General features: G+C 36.8%; 1 protein-coding gene across 1 annotated transcript in view; it reads right to left on the bottom strand.

Moving 5' to 3' along the window:
- Window positions 1–15551, bottom strand: part of LOC311201128 (uncharacterized protein) — a gene marked incomplete at both ends in the record, with an annotated part of 149172 nt that extends 133621 nt beyond the window's left edge. Inside the window, 2 exons of the mRNA XM_084275431.1 lie at window positions 8963–9227; window positions 15477–15551. Of these exons, the coding sequence (XP_084131557.1) occupies window positions 8963–9227; window positions 15477–15551 (340 nt within the window). The remainder of the gene's footprint in view (window positions 1–8962; window positions 9228–15476) is intronic.
- Window positions 15552–18232: the final 2681 nt, after the last annotated feature.

The raw sequence follows: 18232 nt of genomic DNA, 5'->3' as shown, positions 1-18232 counted from the left end.
TTTGACCAGATACTGATGTTCTGTGAACTTCTTGCATGTCATAATTGGCAAATTAGCCAAGTATATTCTCTGACTGACATATGACTATATGCACAAGCATGCATATACATATGTACACATGGCTGTAACGTATACTATCAAATACATAGTGAATGCATTCTTTTTACCTTCTACTACTCAACTTCCTTATAGCCATTTAAAAATATAACTGTGAGATTAAATATGCAGTATAAGTATATGTTTAAGTTACAATAGCTGTTTAATCATATGCCAGGTTATTGCGAGATGTGTTTAGCCAAATAATCCTCCCTGAAATAGTCGTGAAGTAAAAAAAAAGACTTCAAATGGATTTCCTACCTTTTCTCACTAGTTTATAGTCAAAAATAAGTCTGCTACAAGGTGAACAAGCTAACAAAGGAAAAAGTCCATTCACATTTTTCAAATAACACTAGCATCTATAGAAAAGCTTGATCTTTTCATATTTCAGCGCTAAAATAGAGAACAACCTGTAAAGGTTCCCATCTGCTCCCTTTCTACAGCCCAGAGGAAATGAGGCCAAACCAAGCAAACTGAACTTCACCCTCCTGTGAAAATATAGGAAATCTGTTAAAGAGAAAAGTCTGTTTTCTTAATTCTCAGGTTCCTCCACGCTTGCAAGGTACCAATGCGACCAACAGTTACATTACTCTCAGGGAAGTATATAGAAATGGTACTATCTATGTTTTAGAATGCATAGCTTGTACACAGTAGGCAACTCTCCAGTGAAAATCAGCCACTGATGAAGCAGAATTCACAAAAAACCTGAAGTAAACTCATCAGTTTTCTTAGAAGAAAAAGGCTGCAATCAAGAACTATTTCTTGCTCTGACTGGTTTGTATCTACTGTGTCGAGATGCAAAGCTAGACTGCAAGAAAAACACATGGAAGAAAGAATACTAAATACTGTAAGTACATCTTTTTCTCAGTTTAGTGGAATTCAAAAATACAAATACCTTTTTGTGTAACTGCATTCACTTCTTAAAGTCACTAGCCAAAATAAACATACAGAGAGTTTAAAAATATCTTAAGCAGGGGATGCAGGGGGAAATGGCCAGCCCCTTTTCAGTGCTCTGTGGAGACAGGACAAGGGGCAATGGCTGCAAGTTGGAGCACAGGAAATTCCGCACCAACATGCAGAAGAACAGTGAGGGTGACAGAGCCCTGGCACAGGCTGCCCTGGGGGGGTGTGGAGTCTCCATCTCTGGAGATATTCAAGACCTGTCTGGATGCCCATCTGTGCAATATGAGCTGGGGAGCTGCTTTGGCAGGGTGGGGTTGGACCCAATGATCTCTCGAGGTCCCTTCTAACCCTATGATTCTATGATTCTATGAAAACTAGCAATCTGGGAAGAAAATAATTCTCTAAGAGTCTTCTGAGGCTGTCATCGTGCTGACTTTTGCAGACAGAATGTGTTTCTATCATCTTGATCAGGCTGACAAATGCCTCGTGGGTATCTGCCTCCACTTACTAACATTTAATGTATAACCTAGTATCAGTAATACGGAAAAGACCTGGTGGAAAATGTTATCTTCCCATCAGAAGTGCACTTTTGCTCTGTGTATACACATTCCGTTTAAACCTTCATTTAGCAACAAAGACAAAAATACTTCTTGATTCCCACATAAAGTACTCTTGGGAATTGTCACTGGAAGAGTACCACTTTAAATCTGTCAGACAGAGACATTTTATTACCTGAAGGATGTTATCTTAACCTGAGGTCTAAAATATAAATGAACTGCAATTTAGGTGACTCAAGATCTAGCAGCAAGACAGAATGGTGGAAAGCTTCCCAGAGAGATTCCATGGGGAGAAGAATGATTTATTTAATACGGATAAATATGACAAAAAGATATTAATATCCCAAGTTTTAATAAGTTTATGGTTGACAGAAGGAAGCGAAGACAGCCTTGAGAAGCAACTAATATACAGAACAAGATGTTAACTAGGAGAGTCTGAAGAGTCAAAAAGGAGTTCCAAGCAGATGAAATCAAGTTAATGGCATAAGATTTTAGCCACGTTGAAAATTTAGGAATGTTTAAATACAAAAGGTCAGAGCTGTCTATGAAAAAACAAGTGAAAAGGTAAACATGGGATATATCAAGAGACTTTTAGAATTTGCCACCATGAAAACTTTGCCTTTTCTCAAGAGGCACAGAAGTTATTTTCTATATGGAAAAAGGAATTTGGGGGTTGCTGTTAAAAACATTGCAAAGCTATGAGATATCTCAGGGGTGTTATTTTTGAATGTTACTATTGTTTCTTCAAGCAAAGCAACATTCTTCATCTTTGTTCATGTGATGCCAAGTTTTCCTCATATTGAAAGCTTCAGAAAAGTTTTGTTGAGTTAGGAAGGAATTTAGGTTAAGTTACTGAAGCAGGTTGATATAACCGAGATGAAGAAAAGTTAGCAATTTGGACACAGGCTGTGGCTTAACTCTGAACTGAACAGCATTTACATATGGCTTTGGGAAAAGTTTTATAACAGTTTTTCTGGAAAAAACATGTGGGAGTATGTAATTTTTAAGTTGTGCATTTCTCCCGTGCTCAAAAAAAATAAGTTATAAATAAATACAGCTTCATCAACAATTTCTTACCCTAGTTGCAGCAACACAAATGTTGAGTAGGTTCTTATGGTAAACAGGTAGTATATACTAAAACTAAATTACTTTTAAAACTGTAGCAGAATATAATAATGCTTTGGTAGGCCAAACTACATTTGAAATCTGCTTTTAAAGAGCTCTTAAAGAAAGCCTGAAGAATACTTCTTTCTTCCATTTTATCAGCCTAGAGTCACTTCCATCAATCTCTTGGGTAAACCCAGGAATTTCCAGGAAATTTACCTGATTCCCATAATGCCAGAAGCAGAATTTACTCCAAAAGTATATGTAAGAGTATAGATAAATCTCTTGACTGAAATTCTCTCTTTTTATTAATCCCTATGCTAGAACAAACACAATTTTGAACATATTAATCACAGTTTACTCTACAGAGAAAAAGTCAATAGGATGTTTAACTCTTGATTTATAGACAAAATTTAAGTATTTCACCTGTGGAATTCTGCACAGTCTTTTAATTAAATCTTTATTTCAGCTCTCAGTGGGCCTGATTTTCCTCCTACTAACAGCAAATTTATTAATATAACTCTCATCAATCAAATAATGGTAGGGTCTAAATAATATTAATGTAAGAGACAGCAAAATCAAGGCCATTGGCCATATTACAGCTTTGCTGCTCTGTTCAAAGCTAAACAGTGCTTACTGAAAACTTAACAGAATGCTGGACAGAGAAGGGAAGTAATTTTTTAAATTGTTTAGAGACCTGTTTTGAAGGAAAAACTGGCAAGATTATGAAAAAAAGGAAAAAAAATCCTCTCAGCAAGCAAAACCAGGCAGTAATTATAACCACAAGGACTAATCATCTTTGTCTCTTTCATATGTATTACAATCTGAAAACTAAACGGCATATTAAAGGTAAAATATTCTACTACAGTCAAAAAAGTGTTGTGGGGAAAAAAGTGTACACTTTATTGATATAGTAGAAAATTTATTAGTGCTTTTTACCAGCTCTTTACTGCCTCTACCATTTACCAAGATGAAAGCCAGGACAGACTGGGAATGAGTCATTTGTACACTGTTAAACAAGCTACAAGTAGAACTGAGATTCTGCTTTGCCAGATTAGCATGAAGACTGTTGCCTTTTACTAGTAACACAAATATCATATATACTGGACTACAATATATGTCAACATCCCTGATTCCTTTCAGCACATATAAAGTAAATATGAAATTTTCATAATACAAATACATTTACATGTTTTAATCAGATGTACAGAGATTAGGCAGAGGTTTGAAAGTGACTGAAGGCATGAAAGGAGCCACAAGATAAACAGTATCTAACTTCATTAAAGAGGAAAACAAAGCAGACTTTTGCAAAATAAGAATTGCTCTACAGAAAATTATCTTGGAACTGTTAATCAATTACCTGTGATTTTTTAAAAGTAGTAACAATAGAATGAAAGAGGCAATTAAGGCATGACATACAGTAAGAATGTCTCATATGAAGGCTGAAGATAATTTTGAATTTCAAACAATGACTGAAGGATCTTCAGATATAAAACCATTTTAATAATTAACCCCCCAATATTTTAATTTTAATTATCCCAAGAATAAAGTACTGGCATTACTTACTGTTCCAATAAAGATGAACAAGACTGATGAAGAAACAGAGTATTTAATGAAGAACTGAATATAGTGAAATCTCCAGTGGGTAGGACATGTAGTTAAATAAATGTAGCAACTGTTAAGTGCCTTTCAGAAGACCTAAGGATAACATCAATTAAGATCTAAGAGCTCTTGTTGTGATCTGCTAACACTGAAAAAAATATCCTTGACAAAACAAGAACAGACAAGCAATGTGGTCAGGGAAGGATCTCTGGAAGACAAAGAAAACTGCTAAGAACAGACTGACTGATGGCAACTCACAGTTTCTGTGATTTTAAATGCAAAGCAAAGTCTGCTTCATGGTTCCCATGAATTTCCTACTACTGATTCAAATGTCTTCCCACAGCATGCTATGTATACTTCTCACAGCCACTATTTACACAGGAGTTAAACTTCGGCTTTCATGCTTTCTATTTAAACAACTTAGAGTACTTCAGAGTTCAGATGAGGGCCACAAAGATGTTTAGAGGGCTGGAGTACCTCCCCTACGAAGAGAGGCTGGGGGAGCTGGGCTTGTTCAGCCTGGAGAAGAGAAGGCTGCGGGGGGACCTCATTGCAGCCTCCCAGTCCCTGAAGGGAGCAGAGGAACAGGAGGGGAATCAGCTTTTTAAAAGGGTAGACGATGGCAGGACAAGGGGGAATGGATTAAAACTAAAGGAGAGAAGGTTTAGATTAGATATTAGGGAACAGGCTTCCCAGAGAGGTGGTGGATGCCCCGTCCCTGGAAGTGTTCAGGGCCAGGTTGGATGGGGCCCTGGGCAACCTTGTGTAGATCCAGGCCTGGAGGTTGGTGGCCCTGCCTGTGTCAGGGGGGTTGGAACTCTGTGATCCTTGGGGTCCCTTCCAACCCAGACCATTCTATGATTCTATGATTCATTCACTGTATCAAATGGAAAAAGTAAAATTGACATAAAAAAGACAGTAGAAAACCAGTTTGGTTTCTCAGGTTAGTAGCAGCTCTCTTAACAGTCAGTAGATCCTGCTTGTTCATTATTTGATACTCTTGCCTCTAAAACTTACAGCTGTCTACAAAACTTTTTGCAATGTCCTGTAAACTATTGACCTTACTGACCCTATAGGTAAGTAGCAGACATAGGTCTGCATACTATATAGGATTAGAAGTGCAGCTCCTTTAACTTTACCTTTTATGCATTATTTCATTTTTAGTTTTGTAAAGTGTCACCAAAATATTTAAGACTGCAGGTGCCTGTCTCTCTTTAAACAAAATGTTCAAATGAATTAGGTATTAAATTTCTATCAAGTTGACAAGAAAATCTTTTTACGCAAACTGTCTGATCCCTCCAAGGCATCACAAAGCAATTCATAAAGTAGTTCAATGTTGAATCTGGCAGTGTCCATCTGCCAGTGAGAAAGACGTGAATTGAACTGTATTTTGGAACATTGGAAGGCTGGGCTCTCCTGTTTATTCGAACTCCGCTCATGTTATGTTAGAGCTCTTGGAGTCAGTGCATGCAACTTTGACATGTTTAAGGAATATAACACTGAAAAACAGACAAACCAGTACTCTGTTCCACACCATTTTCTTTATTGCAGAGATGCCAACGTGCACGTTGGCATACAGCTCTCTCATTCCTGCTAGCCAGTTCAACCACTGTTTCTACAATCAGATTTTAACTGTGCTCCAAAAGAGCTTCTGTTGTAAACATGTTAACATGGAAAGCTGACACTAAAAGCTGCTAATGAAAGTACATATATTATGAGAGATGTATAGGATAAGGACCGAGAGACTAGCTTCCTTCAATTAAAATAGGCAATTACAGGTGACAGGCATAAGTACAGCAAAGCTATGAAACACAAAACACACCTGCATTTGGCTGCGGTTTTAGTGAGCCTAATGCTTTGTTATTACCAGGGTGTGTACCTCCCAGTAGAAAGAAATCTACCCACTCATATCCTACACATGCAGTTTCAAAGAAGGTCAGACTTGACTACAGAAAATTTTGCTTTGCCAGCTGTAGGTAAAAAGAAACATTGAAAAATGTGCAAGGGTCACAACAGTTAGAAATTGTTGTGCCAAAGGCAGATCACTTTGACTTCTACATAAACCCAGCAGGTTTATATGCTGACATATAAAAAGGAAAGCTGAGGAGGGACTTTTTACAAGGGCATGTAATGACAGGATGAGGAATAATGGCTAGAAACTAGAAGAGGGTAGATTTAGACCAGACATAGGGAAGAAATTTTTCACTGTGAGGCTGGTGAGGCGCTGGCACAGGTTGCTCGGGGAGGTTGTGGCTGCCCCATCCCTGGCAGTGTTCAAGGCCAGATTGGATGGGGCTTCAGGCAACCTGGTCTAGTGGAGGGTGTCCCTGCCCATGGCAGGGGTTTGGAACAAGATGATTTTGAGGTCCCTTCCAACCCAAACCATTTTATGGTTCTGTGATTCTATGACATCTGTTAATTCCCTGCAAGAAAGGAACAAGAAGGTGGCTGTGATATTTGCCATACCACGAAAACATTCCTTCTGCAGCATTCTCTAGCAGATGCCATATTTTGCTTTCTTAGTTTCACACACACAAATAATTTCACAGGCACTGAAATGCCTGTTGCAACAAAAGTAGCAACAAAGTATTAAAGTAAATCAAAGCTTTCTCAGGATGGTGGTGCAAATATCAAAATAAATTAAAATTAAACAATGATGCATTTTTATTGTATAATTTATAATAACAAAGAAGCTACTAACTCTTTAATAGATTAAAACTGTAGCATATAGATATTGGATTGAATAAAGATTAATAACAGCATCATGGTTACAAAACTGAATGGACATATGTGATTCTTGGGTTATTATGTAAACCAATTATAATGATTGAAAAGGTTTACTCTGAAGTACATTCAATTCAGACTATTTCAGATGAAAGCCAGAACATGAATGCTCTGGGTTTAGATCACTGTAGCTGGGGAAATTTTGTTGTTGTGGCTGAAGGTCTGGAGAAAGCAGAATAGCAAAAGTATTCACATGTGTGTGCTTCATAGAATGCAGACTTAAGGGAATCTGAGAAAGGCTTCCTGTCAAGATATACACTGGGGAAAATTAGTGGAAAATTGGTGAAATTTCTATTTCTCACAATATTTAGCTAATCAGCATTGAAATCTTCCTTGTACCAAAAAGGCACAAAGAAGCTCATGAAGAAGTATCATGGGTAGCCATTTCTCTGTAAACTGGGATTTTTAGTAGGCAGAGCTAAGGAAGAAAGAATGACAGTGATCATTCTATGTGTTTCCTCATTATGATGCATTATCATCTAAACAAAACATTCTTGTTCAAGACTCTACCAAACCATTACTTAATTCTTTCATGAGTGTATTTATATAATAAAGGCAATGAAATATTAATTTTTAATCTATTGATTTTTTGTGTTCAAAAAATTGTAGTGATGAAAGGAGCTATGATGTATTTTTCATAAAAATACTTTAAATTTATAATATAGGTAAATTTTAATTTTTAGTTGTTTTTCATATTTTATTTAGTTCTATCTTTAAATTTATTAATTTTACTTCATATTCAGCTCTATTTAATTAATAGGGTGAAGAGAGAAAACTCTGAAAAATGTCCACTTGCCAAATGGTTACACTCCCACTTAACGTATGTTTTCTCATTAAAAAAGGCGTTTTTTTCTTCTTTTCCTTATATTTCCTCAAGTCCCTGCTTATATGACTATTAATATGTTATATTTTCAAATAAAAACCAAGTAGAAGACTAGACATAAAAAAAGCCAGTGATTCATTTTGAGATGTACCAGTGTATCAACCCTGTTGATGAAAACTGAAATATCTCCACCATGTTATTAAGAAAAAACAGTAACCACAGCCCATCAAATGCAAATAAGGCTTCCCTTTTTCTGGCTAAGAAACTAGATTGCCATAGAGGTTACTTCAAATTGGGTTTTTTTAAATGTGAATCTAGATCCATTTACAAGAAAACCTGTATTTTTCAGCGTATGATTATGTCTTGGCTTATTGAGAAAAAGGGTTAATTGACATGCTTAACACTGTATTGGCTGTAGCTCATCCAGAAATACCCATAAGGAATCTAGACAAAAAGTACAATTTATTAAATTTGAAGTAATTTTTATAAACTAATATTAAAAGGCTGATCAGCTGACACCAACACACATCCTTTATTCCAAAAGAAACCTAATGTCATACCTTTTACCCAGTATCTTCCAAAACCTCCTTAGGCACTGAAAGCTCTGATACTTCTCCAGCATGACTCTACAGCAAACTTAGAGAATGCTACAGTATTTTTCATGCCAGCCTTGTGGTTAAAACAACCAGATTATTTTCTTTATTTTTTATGAGACCTTCCTAATTATTAGGAAGTAACAGAAGCAACCTAATTATTAGGCTACTCTCAAGAAGGGAGAACCTTCCCCTTTTGAAGCCAAATATTTTTGCAGATAAGACTGCAAGAGAGATGAAAGAAGGAAAATAAGAAGCAATTCTGCCTCATAAGTAAGGGGTGATGTGCTTTCTCTTTTTAATGACAGAATAAGAATATATAAGTCTTTTTTTATTATAACAACTGATATAATATTCTTCTCCCTCTTAATAAAATAGTAGATAAGTTAATATAACTGCAATTTAAAATTTAAAGTTGCTCTAATTTTTGGGTCCATGATGTTTTCAGACAACAGCAACAGAAATGATACCAATTAAAAAAACCAAACCTACACACTTACCTGATGAGATGTCTATTCGGTTCTTCTTCACTTGGGTGACATTGATATGGACACTGACTTTGCCCTCACTTATGTCGATCTCAACATTCCCCAGGTCATCTGCAAAGTTGCTGAAGACAAGAAGTCCATTGGGGTTCCATGTTCGGAAAAGGAAACTGACTGAAAACAGATCCTGGCTTGGACGAGCAGGGACCTCAAGGAAACTGGTGGCATTGAAAAAGACAGGCACTGTATGTGGCTCCACACAAGAAAAACTTAAATTTCCCTAAGTAAAACACACACACACACACACAAAAAAAAAAAAGAAAGAAAAAGAAAAGAAAAGCAAAAACATAAGCAACATTGTAAGATTACACTAAATTCATAGTTACCTATAGAAAAGTATTCTAAGTTTCATTGAACCTAGAGACTACTGTGATCAATGTAACTGGCATGTACATATGTTATTAGTATTATCATTATTGTTACTATTAGAAAATTGTTGCTGATGCCTCTGTTTAGTCTAGCAGTGGTCCCATTATATCTTGTACAGTACATACACACAATAGAGGCAGTCTTTGCCCTGAAGAATTATGGTCTAACTGTGATAAAGGCCAGAAGAAAACAATATTTCCAGTTCAAAGATAAAGAATCACAGAGAAAGTTAGGCTTGTTTGTGGTCACCAAAGAAGCCTGTAACAGAAGAGTAATTCCACCTTTCATAAAAATGAAATATAGCTTTCCAAATACCCTTATACCAATGTGTCAATCAATATAATACATGAGGTTGTGAAAGAAGGATGTACAATACTTTGTGAAGACCTAGTTTCTCTGGTGTGTTTCCTACTGGATAATACTAGATAAACTAATACTTCATTTCATGAAGCAAAAGGATTTGGAGTAGTGCATCATGAACAATGCCTAATATTTGTAGTCAATAATTTTCTCTGTAAAGGAAATTGCAGTTTTCATTCAGTAAAATCTTATTCTTTGGAACAGTAACAAAAACCCAGTCAACTTTATTGATTTACAAGGCTTTAAAATGTATTTGTAAACAAGACTAGAATTAGGGACATGAATTTTTCACTGTGGTTCTCATGTCATTTCTCATGAAAGACCACAATGGTAGGATGTATTAGCATTATTTTCCTTAGAAATAATAAATAATTTGTAGCAATGTTTGTCCAGAATTTTGCATCAATGCATCAATCAATCCTCTGCTGAAGGATTCCTCTAACATATGGTAACTTGGATTGTGTTCTGTGGTTGAGTTTTCACCATGGCAGATGGATAGTCTGTGGCAACGTCAGTTCAGTTAAGGAAGGAAGAATTTTTTCTTTTGCAGTATGGATATTATTACAAAAATTAAAACACCATTACCTTGTTTATTTATTTGTACACTAAAAAATGTTAAGGATTGAACAACATTTTTGAAGGTACTTAGATATTTAGCGATAAGATTCACCTAATTATGTTCAGAAATCCAACAGGAGTCAGTCATCATCTCTATCAAAAAATATTTTTAAATTCCATAGTACTGACTTCCTGTTATAATCTTTTACATCATGTATTTTTCTGTTCATAGAGTATAAATGCATCTGAAAGTTCATCTTGAGCAAAGTTAGAGAATTTGGAAGCAATATAGGAGCTTAATGTCTGAAAATACATGGAAGAAAAGTCCAAAGCAAATTTTTTTTTTTTTTAGAATGATTTTAAATTGGAGGGGGCCTAGATGACATCAATAAGAGGGAAGATTTAGCACTCACTTACCAATGTACAAACTGACATTTTAAACGAACAACACATCAGAAAATTGCTGATCTATGTCATAGCAAGATACCTGTGTGGCAGATTCAGTTACTTATATATCATTTCCATATCAAAACTAAATGAATATAAGTAATAGCTTATTGAGCAGAGAGATCAGTTCTTAATTACTTTGCATAACCATCTCTTTTTTTCTAGTGTCAGAAGTTACACTGCCACGCACTCTACCTAAAAGCCAGTAGAACTGGTATCAACTAGGTTGGCAGCTTCCATCAGCAATTGACACACTGTCTGGAACACAGTCTGGAACTAGAGATGAGATTTCATTATGCTGACCTCCTAAAAGAGTTTTTCCTATCTTTATGAGAAAATCTCACCATTATGAAGCATGTTCTTCTCATACACCCACATAGCATGGATAACAAATAATTTCCAAGGATTTAGTTAAATAACTAGTTAAAACAGCTTTTAAATTACAATGGGAATGAGAAAACATAACAACTACTTTCTGAGATAAGGACTGCTCCTCACCTCCTTAGCTGCTAAACTGTTTGTTTATTCTGGGAATTTTTGGCCTAAAAGTTGCCTAGAAATTTTAATTTTAAGTTTTCAGCTAATTAAGCATTAAATCAAAATAGTTAACTCATTTGTTAGAATAGTTTGGGTTTGAACATTTCCAAGTGTGCTACAAAATACATTTGGTTAAACTAAAAATTTTACAAACAGAAAAATAGCTGGAGAGGGGCTGAAATACCCTTTGTTAACCTTTGCTAACCTTTGCTAACAATCTCAGTGTAATAGTCACCCCATGGATTAGAAAACAACTTCTGTTACAAAGTTAAGGCAGCCCTGTGCAGACACAGAGGGCAACAGCATTTTATAAGAGCTGACATCTCACAGTTCAGCTACAGATACCTATTAAGTAGCGCTCAGAAAGCATTTTGTGAGACATTTTTAAGAATTTCCTTTGTTGCCTTGATAGCATGAAGACCTAACAACTTCCTCATAACAAGGAGGTTTTCATATCCAGTTACCACGCTTGTGTCTTCCTGATGCATTAATACTTGCATGCACAACACCTATTAATGTAAATGGCACCAAATGCATTCAAATCCTTTTTCACATCAGTGAATGCATTTATGGTGAACATCCTAACTGCATCAAACATTTCTTGAGAAAGTAGAATATAATTCTGAGTTCTCTGCTGGTGGGCATTTTCCCTACTGAGCTGTTCAGATTAATCTGAACGGGATTATCGATTCTCTCTATGACTGTAATTCACAAAACAGCTCCTCTTTTAAGTAAAGTTTAGCTGATATAGATTGCTCACTAGGTTCTAGGTCAAGAGTTAAAGCTAATCTGCAGCTTTTCTCTATAATAGCATCCCTGTTTTTCAAAGAAAAAGAGACTTTTTTTTTTCCCTGTAGATTCAGTGACATGCTGAATAGCTCTCTGGGCAATGACATGTGGGAGTCAAAACACACTGTGCATTTATACTGAAACTGTTAGTTTTATCAGAGATTTTCTCATAGTACATTGGGAAGGAAGTGGTGAAAACATCTTAATTTGGATATCCTCAGCTTTTTTTTTCATGATCGTGAATCTGTGTTGCAAATTAGCTTCCTTCTATTCTAATAAATCAATTTTGTCTACCCACATTTAGATGTTATCTCTTGTGAATACAGTACTGGGTCTTAAAAACTTTCCTTATTAATAGAGCTACCCAAAGCTTCCAAAAGAGGTAATGAGTTTATCAGGTTTACAATACCTGTTAAATCAAGATGGATCATATAGGCTACATTAATAAGAACAATAGTAACTGCTTAAGACCATCTGACTCATTCTCCCAGAGCAGTTGTCATCCTATATATCACAAAGGACTGCAAAACTTTTCTCCCTTTATTCTTACCCTTTAAATCTAAAATAAATACAGAATTAAAGTCACTGTTGGACTTTATTTAAATTTAAAATACTTCCAAATTCTTTAATATCTTAACTCTTCCATAAATTGAAGAGATTCTTGGTGGTGCTTTTTGATCATAACACCTATGTATGTGAAATCTTTTTTTTTTAATTTTAATTTAATTCAGAGACAACTTAATATTATTATTTCATCATCATCTTTTATTCTTCTGGCCTCTTCATTCTGAAAAATTTACTTGCCAACTACTTTTCACTGTATAACTTCTGAAATTAACTATCTGTATCTAAGAATATTTTTACTAAAAGTCTCACACCTTTTTAATATCCCATCTTTCCTCTGTTTTTTTCCACCCTATATGATACTTCTCATCACCATAGTGATTACTTTGCTCGTGTTCCACTTCATTACATTTTGTTTGGTTTGCCACTTCAAATAATACACTGTTTAGGGCAGGGTGTGCCTACTGGGTTTTTACAGAATATCCTACAACAGAGTTTTGATCCTTGTTGGATTGTTTAAGTATCATCATCATATACATGATTAAGAACAATAGTAGACTCAACCAAGTCTATTTTTCATTGATAAATCAGACTAAAAAAAAAAAGTTTTATAAGAAACATAACATAAAAATCCATTTAGATTTACTTAGAATAAAATTGAATTTGCTTTTGAAGAGCTGGTGCTATTTAAGTAAATCTACTGAAAACAAAGGTCATTTCTATTTTTATAGTCTTTCTCAGAATTGGAACTCAACAGAACCTTCAAATTAAAAAGGCATGCCATAGCCTCCTGATGAAGCACTAGCACTGCCAAAGCTTCCTGTCTGGCTTTTATGAGAAGGGAAGGCAAGGCAAGGCAAGGCAAGGCAAGGCAAGGCAAGGCACAGAAGAAGATGTTACTCTCAGAAATAAGACCACCCTAGTTCAATTTTGAGTCTTTATTCAGAAGCAACAGCATGGAAGTTCAGAGGTGAGGTTGTATTTTAAAGGCTTATGTTTCAGGTAAATAGATTACTTCTGAACTTTGTTTGAAAGCAGGAAAGGATGGTGGAGGGAGGGAGGGAGGAAGGGAGGAAGGGAGGAAGGGAGGGAGGGGAGGAAGGGAGGAAGGGAGGGAGGGGAGGGAGGGGAGGGAGGGGAGGGAGGGGAGGGAGGGGAGGGAGGGGAGGGAGGGGAGGGAGGGGAGGGAGGGGAGGAAGGGGAGGAAGGGGAGGAAGGGGAGGAAGGGGAGGAAGGGGAGGAAGGGGAGGAAGGGGAGGAAGGGGAGGAAGGGGAGGAAGGGGAGGAAGGGGAGGAAGGGGAGGAAGGGGAGGAAGGGGAGGAAGGGGAGGAAGGGGAGGAAGGGGAGGAAGGGGAGGAAGGGAGGAAGGGAGGAAGGGAGGAAGGGAGGAAGGGAGGAAGGATCTTATTACAGAGACTTTACAGGCCTGCTAGCTATGCCACATTTTTGAAAGGATAGGATTTGCACTACAGAATCTCTTAAGTAACACTTGTGTTCAGGAAGAGGCTTTAAGAATATGTCTTATTCTCTTGCAGTGGACTCAATTGTGCAAAATGGAAAAATGGCTCTTGTTCAAAGATCCTTTTCTTAATCAGGTGTCAATCTTTGAAAATCATGCCTACATTTCAAGCTTAAAATGCACTGCCAGAAGGAAATCACAGGCAATTTCAGGAAAAAAAAAGTCAAAGATTCAGGAATTCATGTGACTGGGTGGCAAAAATTCTAAAAGTGGAGTCTTCTTCTGCAGCATATATTTATACACGTCCTGCCTTTTGTCTTTGACAGTACTGAAGAAATTAATGGCTAGAGAAGTTCCCAAATGTCAGGCTGTACTACTGAATTTGTATAGGCAAATACTTCATATTCAAAAGTATCCTTTGTATACATTGACCATTTAGCCATTTTTTTAATATAATTCTATGGAACTTAGTAATTCCTATCCAAAGAGTAATCAAATGGCCATCAATCCTTTGAACTTCTTCAGCAGTGCATATGTAAATCTTTATTGCATAAAGAGAAAAGCAATAGTGGAACTATACATATTGCTAGCAGGACTTTGTGAAGGCTGTAAACTTGTACAGAAGAAAGACTTGAACAACTTATTCATAACATCTCAAATTCATGGCAATAATACATTTATTTTCTACTCACATTGCCTTTCTATGCCAGAAAGCAATTTTAGGAACATTTAGAGCCTTAAAAATACAGTAATTAAAGTACATTCTTTCTTAATCACCCTTCCCATAAAACTGCAAGTTTGAACATGAAAGCAACTATGAATGCTTAAGCAAGAGAAAAAATAGAATAAAATGTTAATAAGCTCTGCAATGTTAATAAACTAAATAATGATTTTCAAGTCTAATATCTTGAGGCTTTTCAGAGCTACCAGAAATGCCTGTAGAAGCATTCCTTTCCAATGACTTTTGAACTCCAGCAATCCAACTAGCTCTGCAGGGATGGAAGATACAAGAATTTAAAGCCATGAGAAAGCTGCAATTGATTTAATAACAAATCTTGTCTGCATTGGTTTTGGACTCCTGTAATTTGGGAGGAGAGGGAAGAAGTACTAATTGGTTCTGCTGATTTTCTTTTAGAAAGTAGTTATCTGATACTGAAGGTTAATTTTGGAAAGGTGGAATGGGACCCAGAAATTAAAAGCACAGACATATTAATAAAAAAGTCACAAATGTACATACAATAAAATCTTTGGGTATGTGATAAAATTTGTTTTGTGCTTTATATCATTCTAGTAGGAATCAAGGACATGAGCAATACACTCACAATTCCTTTAGTCTCCTTTAGGAGAAGCAGAAGTTTCAGAGAACTATTAAATTATGCTCTTACCACATTAGAAGGTTCCAGTTTCTTCCTCTTGGCAAGGTCAGTGATATTATTGCCATTGTAGTTGATGCTCTCCATGCACCCTTTGAAATTTTTCCTACTGTTAGAACTTGGCTTCCCAGAAAAAGGCATGCCTCCAAAGGTTATCTTTGAATGAAACAGAAAATGGTAGATAGTTGATAGAAGGGCTAAGAATATTAAACAAATTTGCTGTTCATGTATTTGTTTTCTTTGAGTACTCAAACATGGCGAATGTGATGGCTATCATGCTTGCCAGAAAAAAGGAATATCAAACAAACACTGCAAAAGAAAAAAAAAACAAACAAAAAAACAAAAAAAAACCCCACTGTAATGAATTTGTGTTTTCAAGTATTTATGGTATTAAATCTTATGGGTTATTACAATTGTGGAGATAGTGAGCATATTTCAAACAAAGAAACTTGCCTAAATGCCCATACCCCTATTTTTCCAAAGAAGAGTAGATAGGAAATTGGCCTCTGATTTGAGTAATCCTGTCAACTCTGTATCATGTGTTTTCTTTAGTGCTCATATTGCTACTTTATCCAGCAAAACTTTAGAGAGTCACATAGTTAAAGATGCTATGCCATGTTAGACAGGACCACCTTCCACTACTGATAAGATTTTATTATGTAGCTAGAGTTACCACATCTTAGCAGAACAAATCATATCTATAGAGAAGATGAAGACAAAGACACAACCATCAAGGTCAAAGAGGAATTGTTTTTCTCTTAATGCTGAATTTCACTACCCTAAGCCACTCAGTTATCCAGAATCTCTAGTGTTAAAACCAGGAGAAAACCAAATATTTTACAAACTAAAAATGTACATTTTTTATGAAGTCTCTCTCTGTAATTCCATAGAGACTATACAGGTCTCTACCACATCAAGGTCTTTTCTAAAACATTTGGTAGTGAATAAATGCTACTGGTTTCAGGTCGGATAGAGTTAATTTCTTTTCCAGTAGCGGGTGGAATGCAGTGTATGGGAGTTAGGATGGGAGCAGTGCTGAGAGCACCCTGATGTTTTCAGTTGTTCCCAAGCAGTCAAGAACTTTTTAGTTGTTCATATTTCCCTGCTAACGAGAAGATGGGGGGTGCCCAGGATGCTGGGAGGGGACACAGCCGGGACAGGTGACTCAAACTGGCCAAAGAGGGTATTCCATACCAATTATTTCATGCTCAGCATAAAGGGGGGCTAGTGGATGGGGGAGGGCAAGGCTCCAGGGCGTGCAGTTTTGGGGACGGTCCTGCTCCGGGACAGCTCTGAGCTGTATGGCCTGAGTTGTGTGGATCAGTGAGAAACTGTATTGTGTATCACCAGTTTAATATATTTTTTTTTTTGCTGTAAAAGTCCTATTACTATTATTTCTCTCTCTCCTGTCCTAGTAAACGATCCTTACCCCAACCCACGAGGTTTTCCTTGGGTTTTTTTTTTCCATTCTTTCCTTCCCTCCGCCCCCTCCCCCCTCCACACACAAAGCAAGTGGCTGTGTGGTGCCCAGCTCCCAGCTGGGGGCAGAACCACAACAGCTACATTTTTAATTAGTATTTTCCAGCCCAAATATGAAGAATAAGGGACTCACGAGATGAATCCCTGCAACTGAAGTTAAGTATTTATATCCAATAGATGGTGGCATAAATAAAAAAAGATGATGGCTTTGCTTCCCTGACCCACAAATGCTCACAAAAATCTCTATTTGTAGTCTGCTGCTGAGACTTGGTATGACCAAGCTTTTAAATGTCATTCATTGTTAATTCCATTTGTTATTACTGCATGCGGGAAAACACAGATCTAGGGACACATTTTTCCATTTTAAAAGTGTGTAAAATATCACTTTCTATCCCTAAGAGGAGCTTTTGTCTTGGCATATATACTTGGCTTTGGCTAAAGCTATACAGATGAAAACTAAAATATAAATAGCACAGGCCTGCTATGTAAAAACCATTTTGTGGACACATCCACAGGTATTATAAAATACTATGACTTGACTTTAGAGAAGATAACAGCACTTTGCATGAGCTGAAGAATGTGGCTGTAGTATTTCAATGGTTACCAAACATTATTTTGTATTTTATAGTCATGTGTTTATATAAGGGAAAATGGAAAGGAAAGCATTTTGAAAAAAAGAAGAAAAATTGCAAAAATACATAGAATCATAGAACATCCTGAGTTGGAAGGGATCATCGAATCCAACTCCTGGCTCCACACAGGGCCAGCCAAGTTAGAGCATGTGACTAAGTGCATCATCCAGATGCTTCTTGAATTCAGTCAAGCTGGGTGCTGTGACCACTTCTGTGTTCCAGTTCCTGACCACCCTCTCAGTGAAGAATCTCTTCCTAATATCCAGCATAAACCTCCCCTGTTGCAGCTTCTTACCTTTCTCTCACCTTCTATCACTGGTCACCAAAGAGGGGAGACTGGCACCTGCCTCTTCCTTCCCCTCATCAGGAAGCCATAGACCATGATGAGGCCTCCCTTCAGCCTCCTTTTCTCCAGACTGAACAAACCAAGGTACTTCAGCCCCTCCTCATAAGTCTTCCTCTCCAGACCCTTCACCATCCTTGTTGCCCTCCTCTGGACACTCTCTAATATTTTTATGTCCCTCTCGTGCTGTGGTGCCCAAAACTGCACACAGTACTCAAGGTGAGGCCACACCAGCACAGAGGGACTACAGGATTTTTCAATTTATCTTGAAAATGTGATCAGAACTAATGTTTATTCCTCTTTCGTGCGTACTT

The sequence above is a fragment of the Gallinula chloropus genome (assembly GCF_964237585.1).
Source record: "Gallinula chloropus genome assembly, chromosome: 26".
NCBI classification, from domain to species: domain Eukaryota; kingdom Metazoa; phylum Chordata; class Aves; order Gruiformes; family Rallidae; genus Gallinula; species Gallinula chloropus.
The sequence above is the reverse complement of the archived record's forward strand: the minus strand, read 5'-3'. Positions and strand labels throughout refer to the sequence as shown.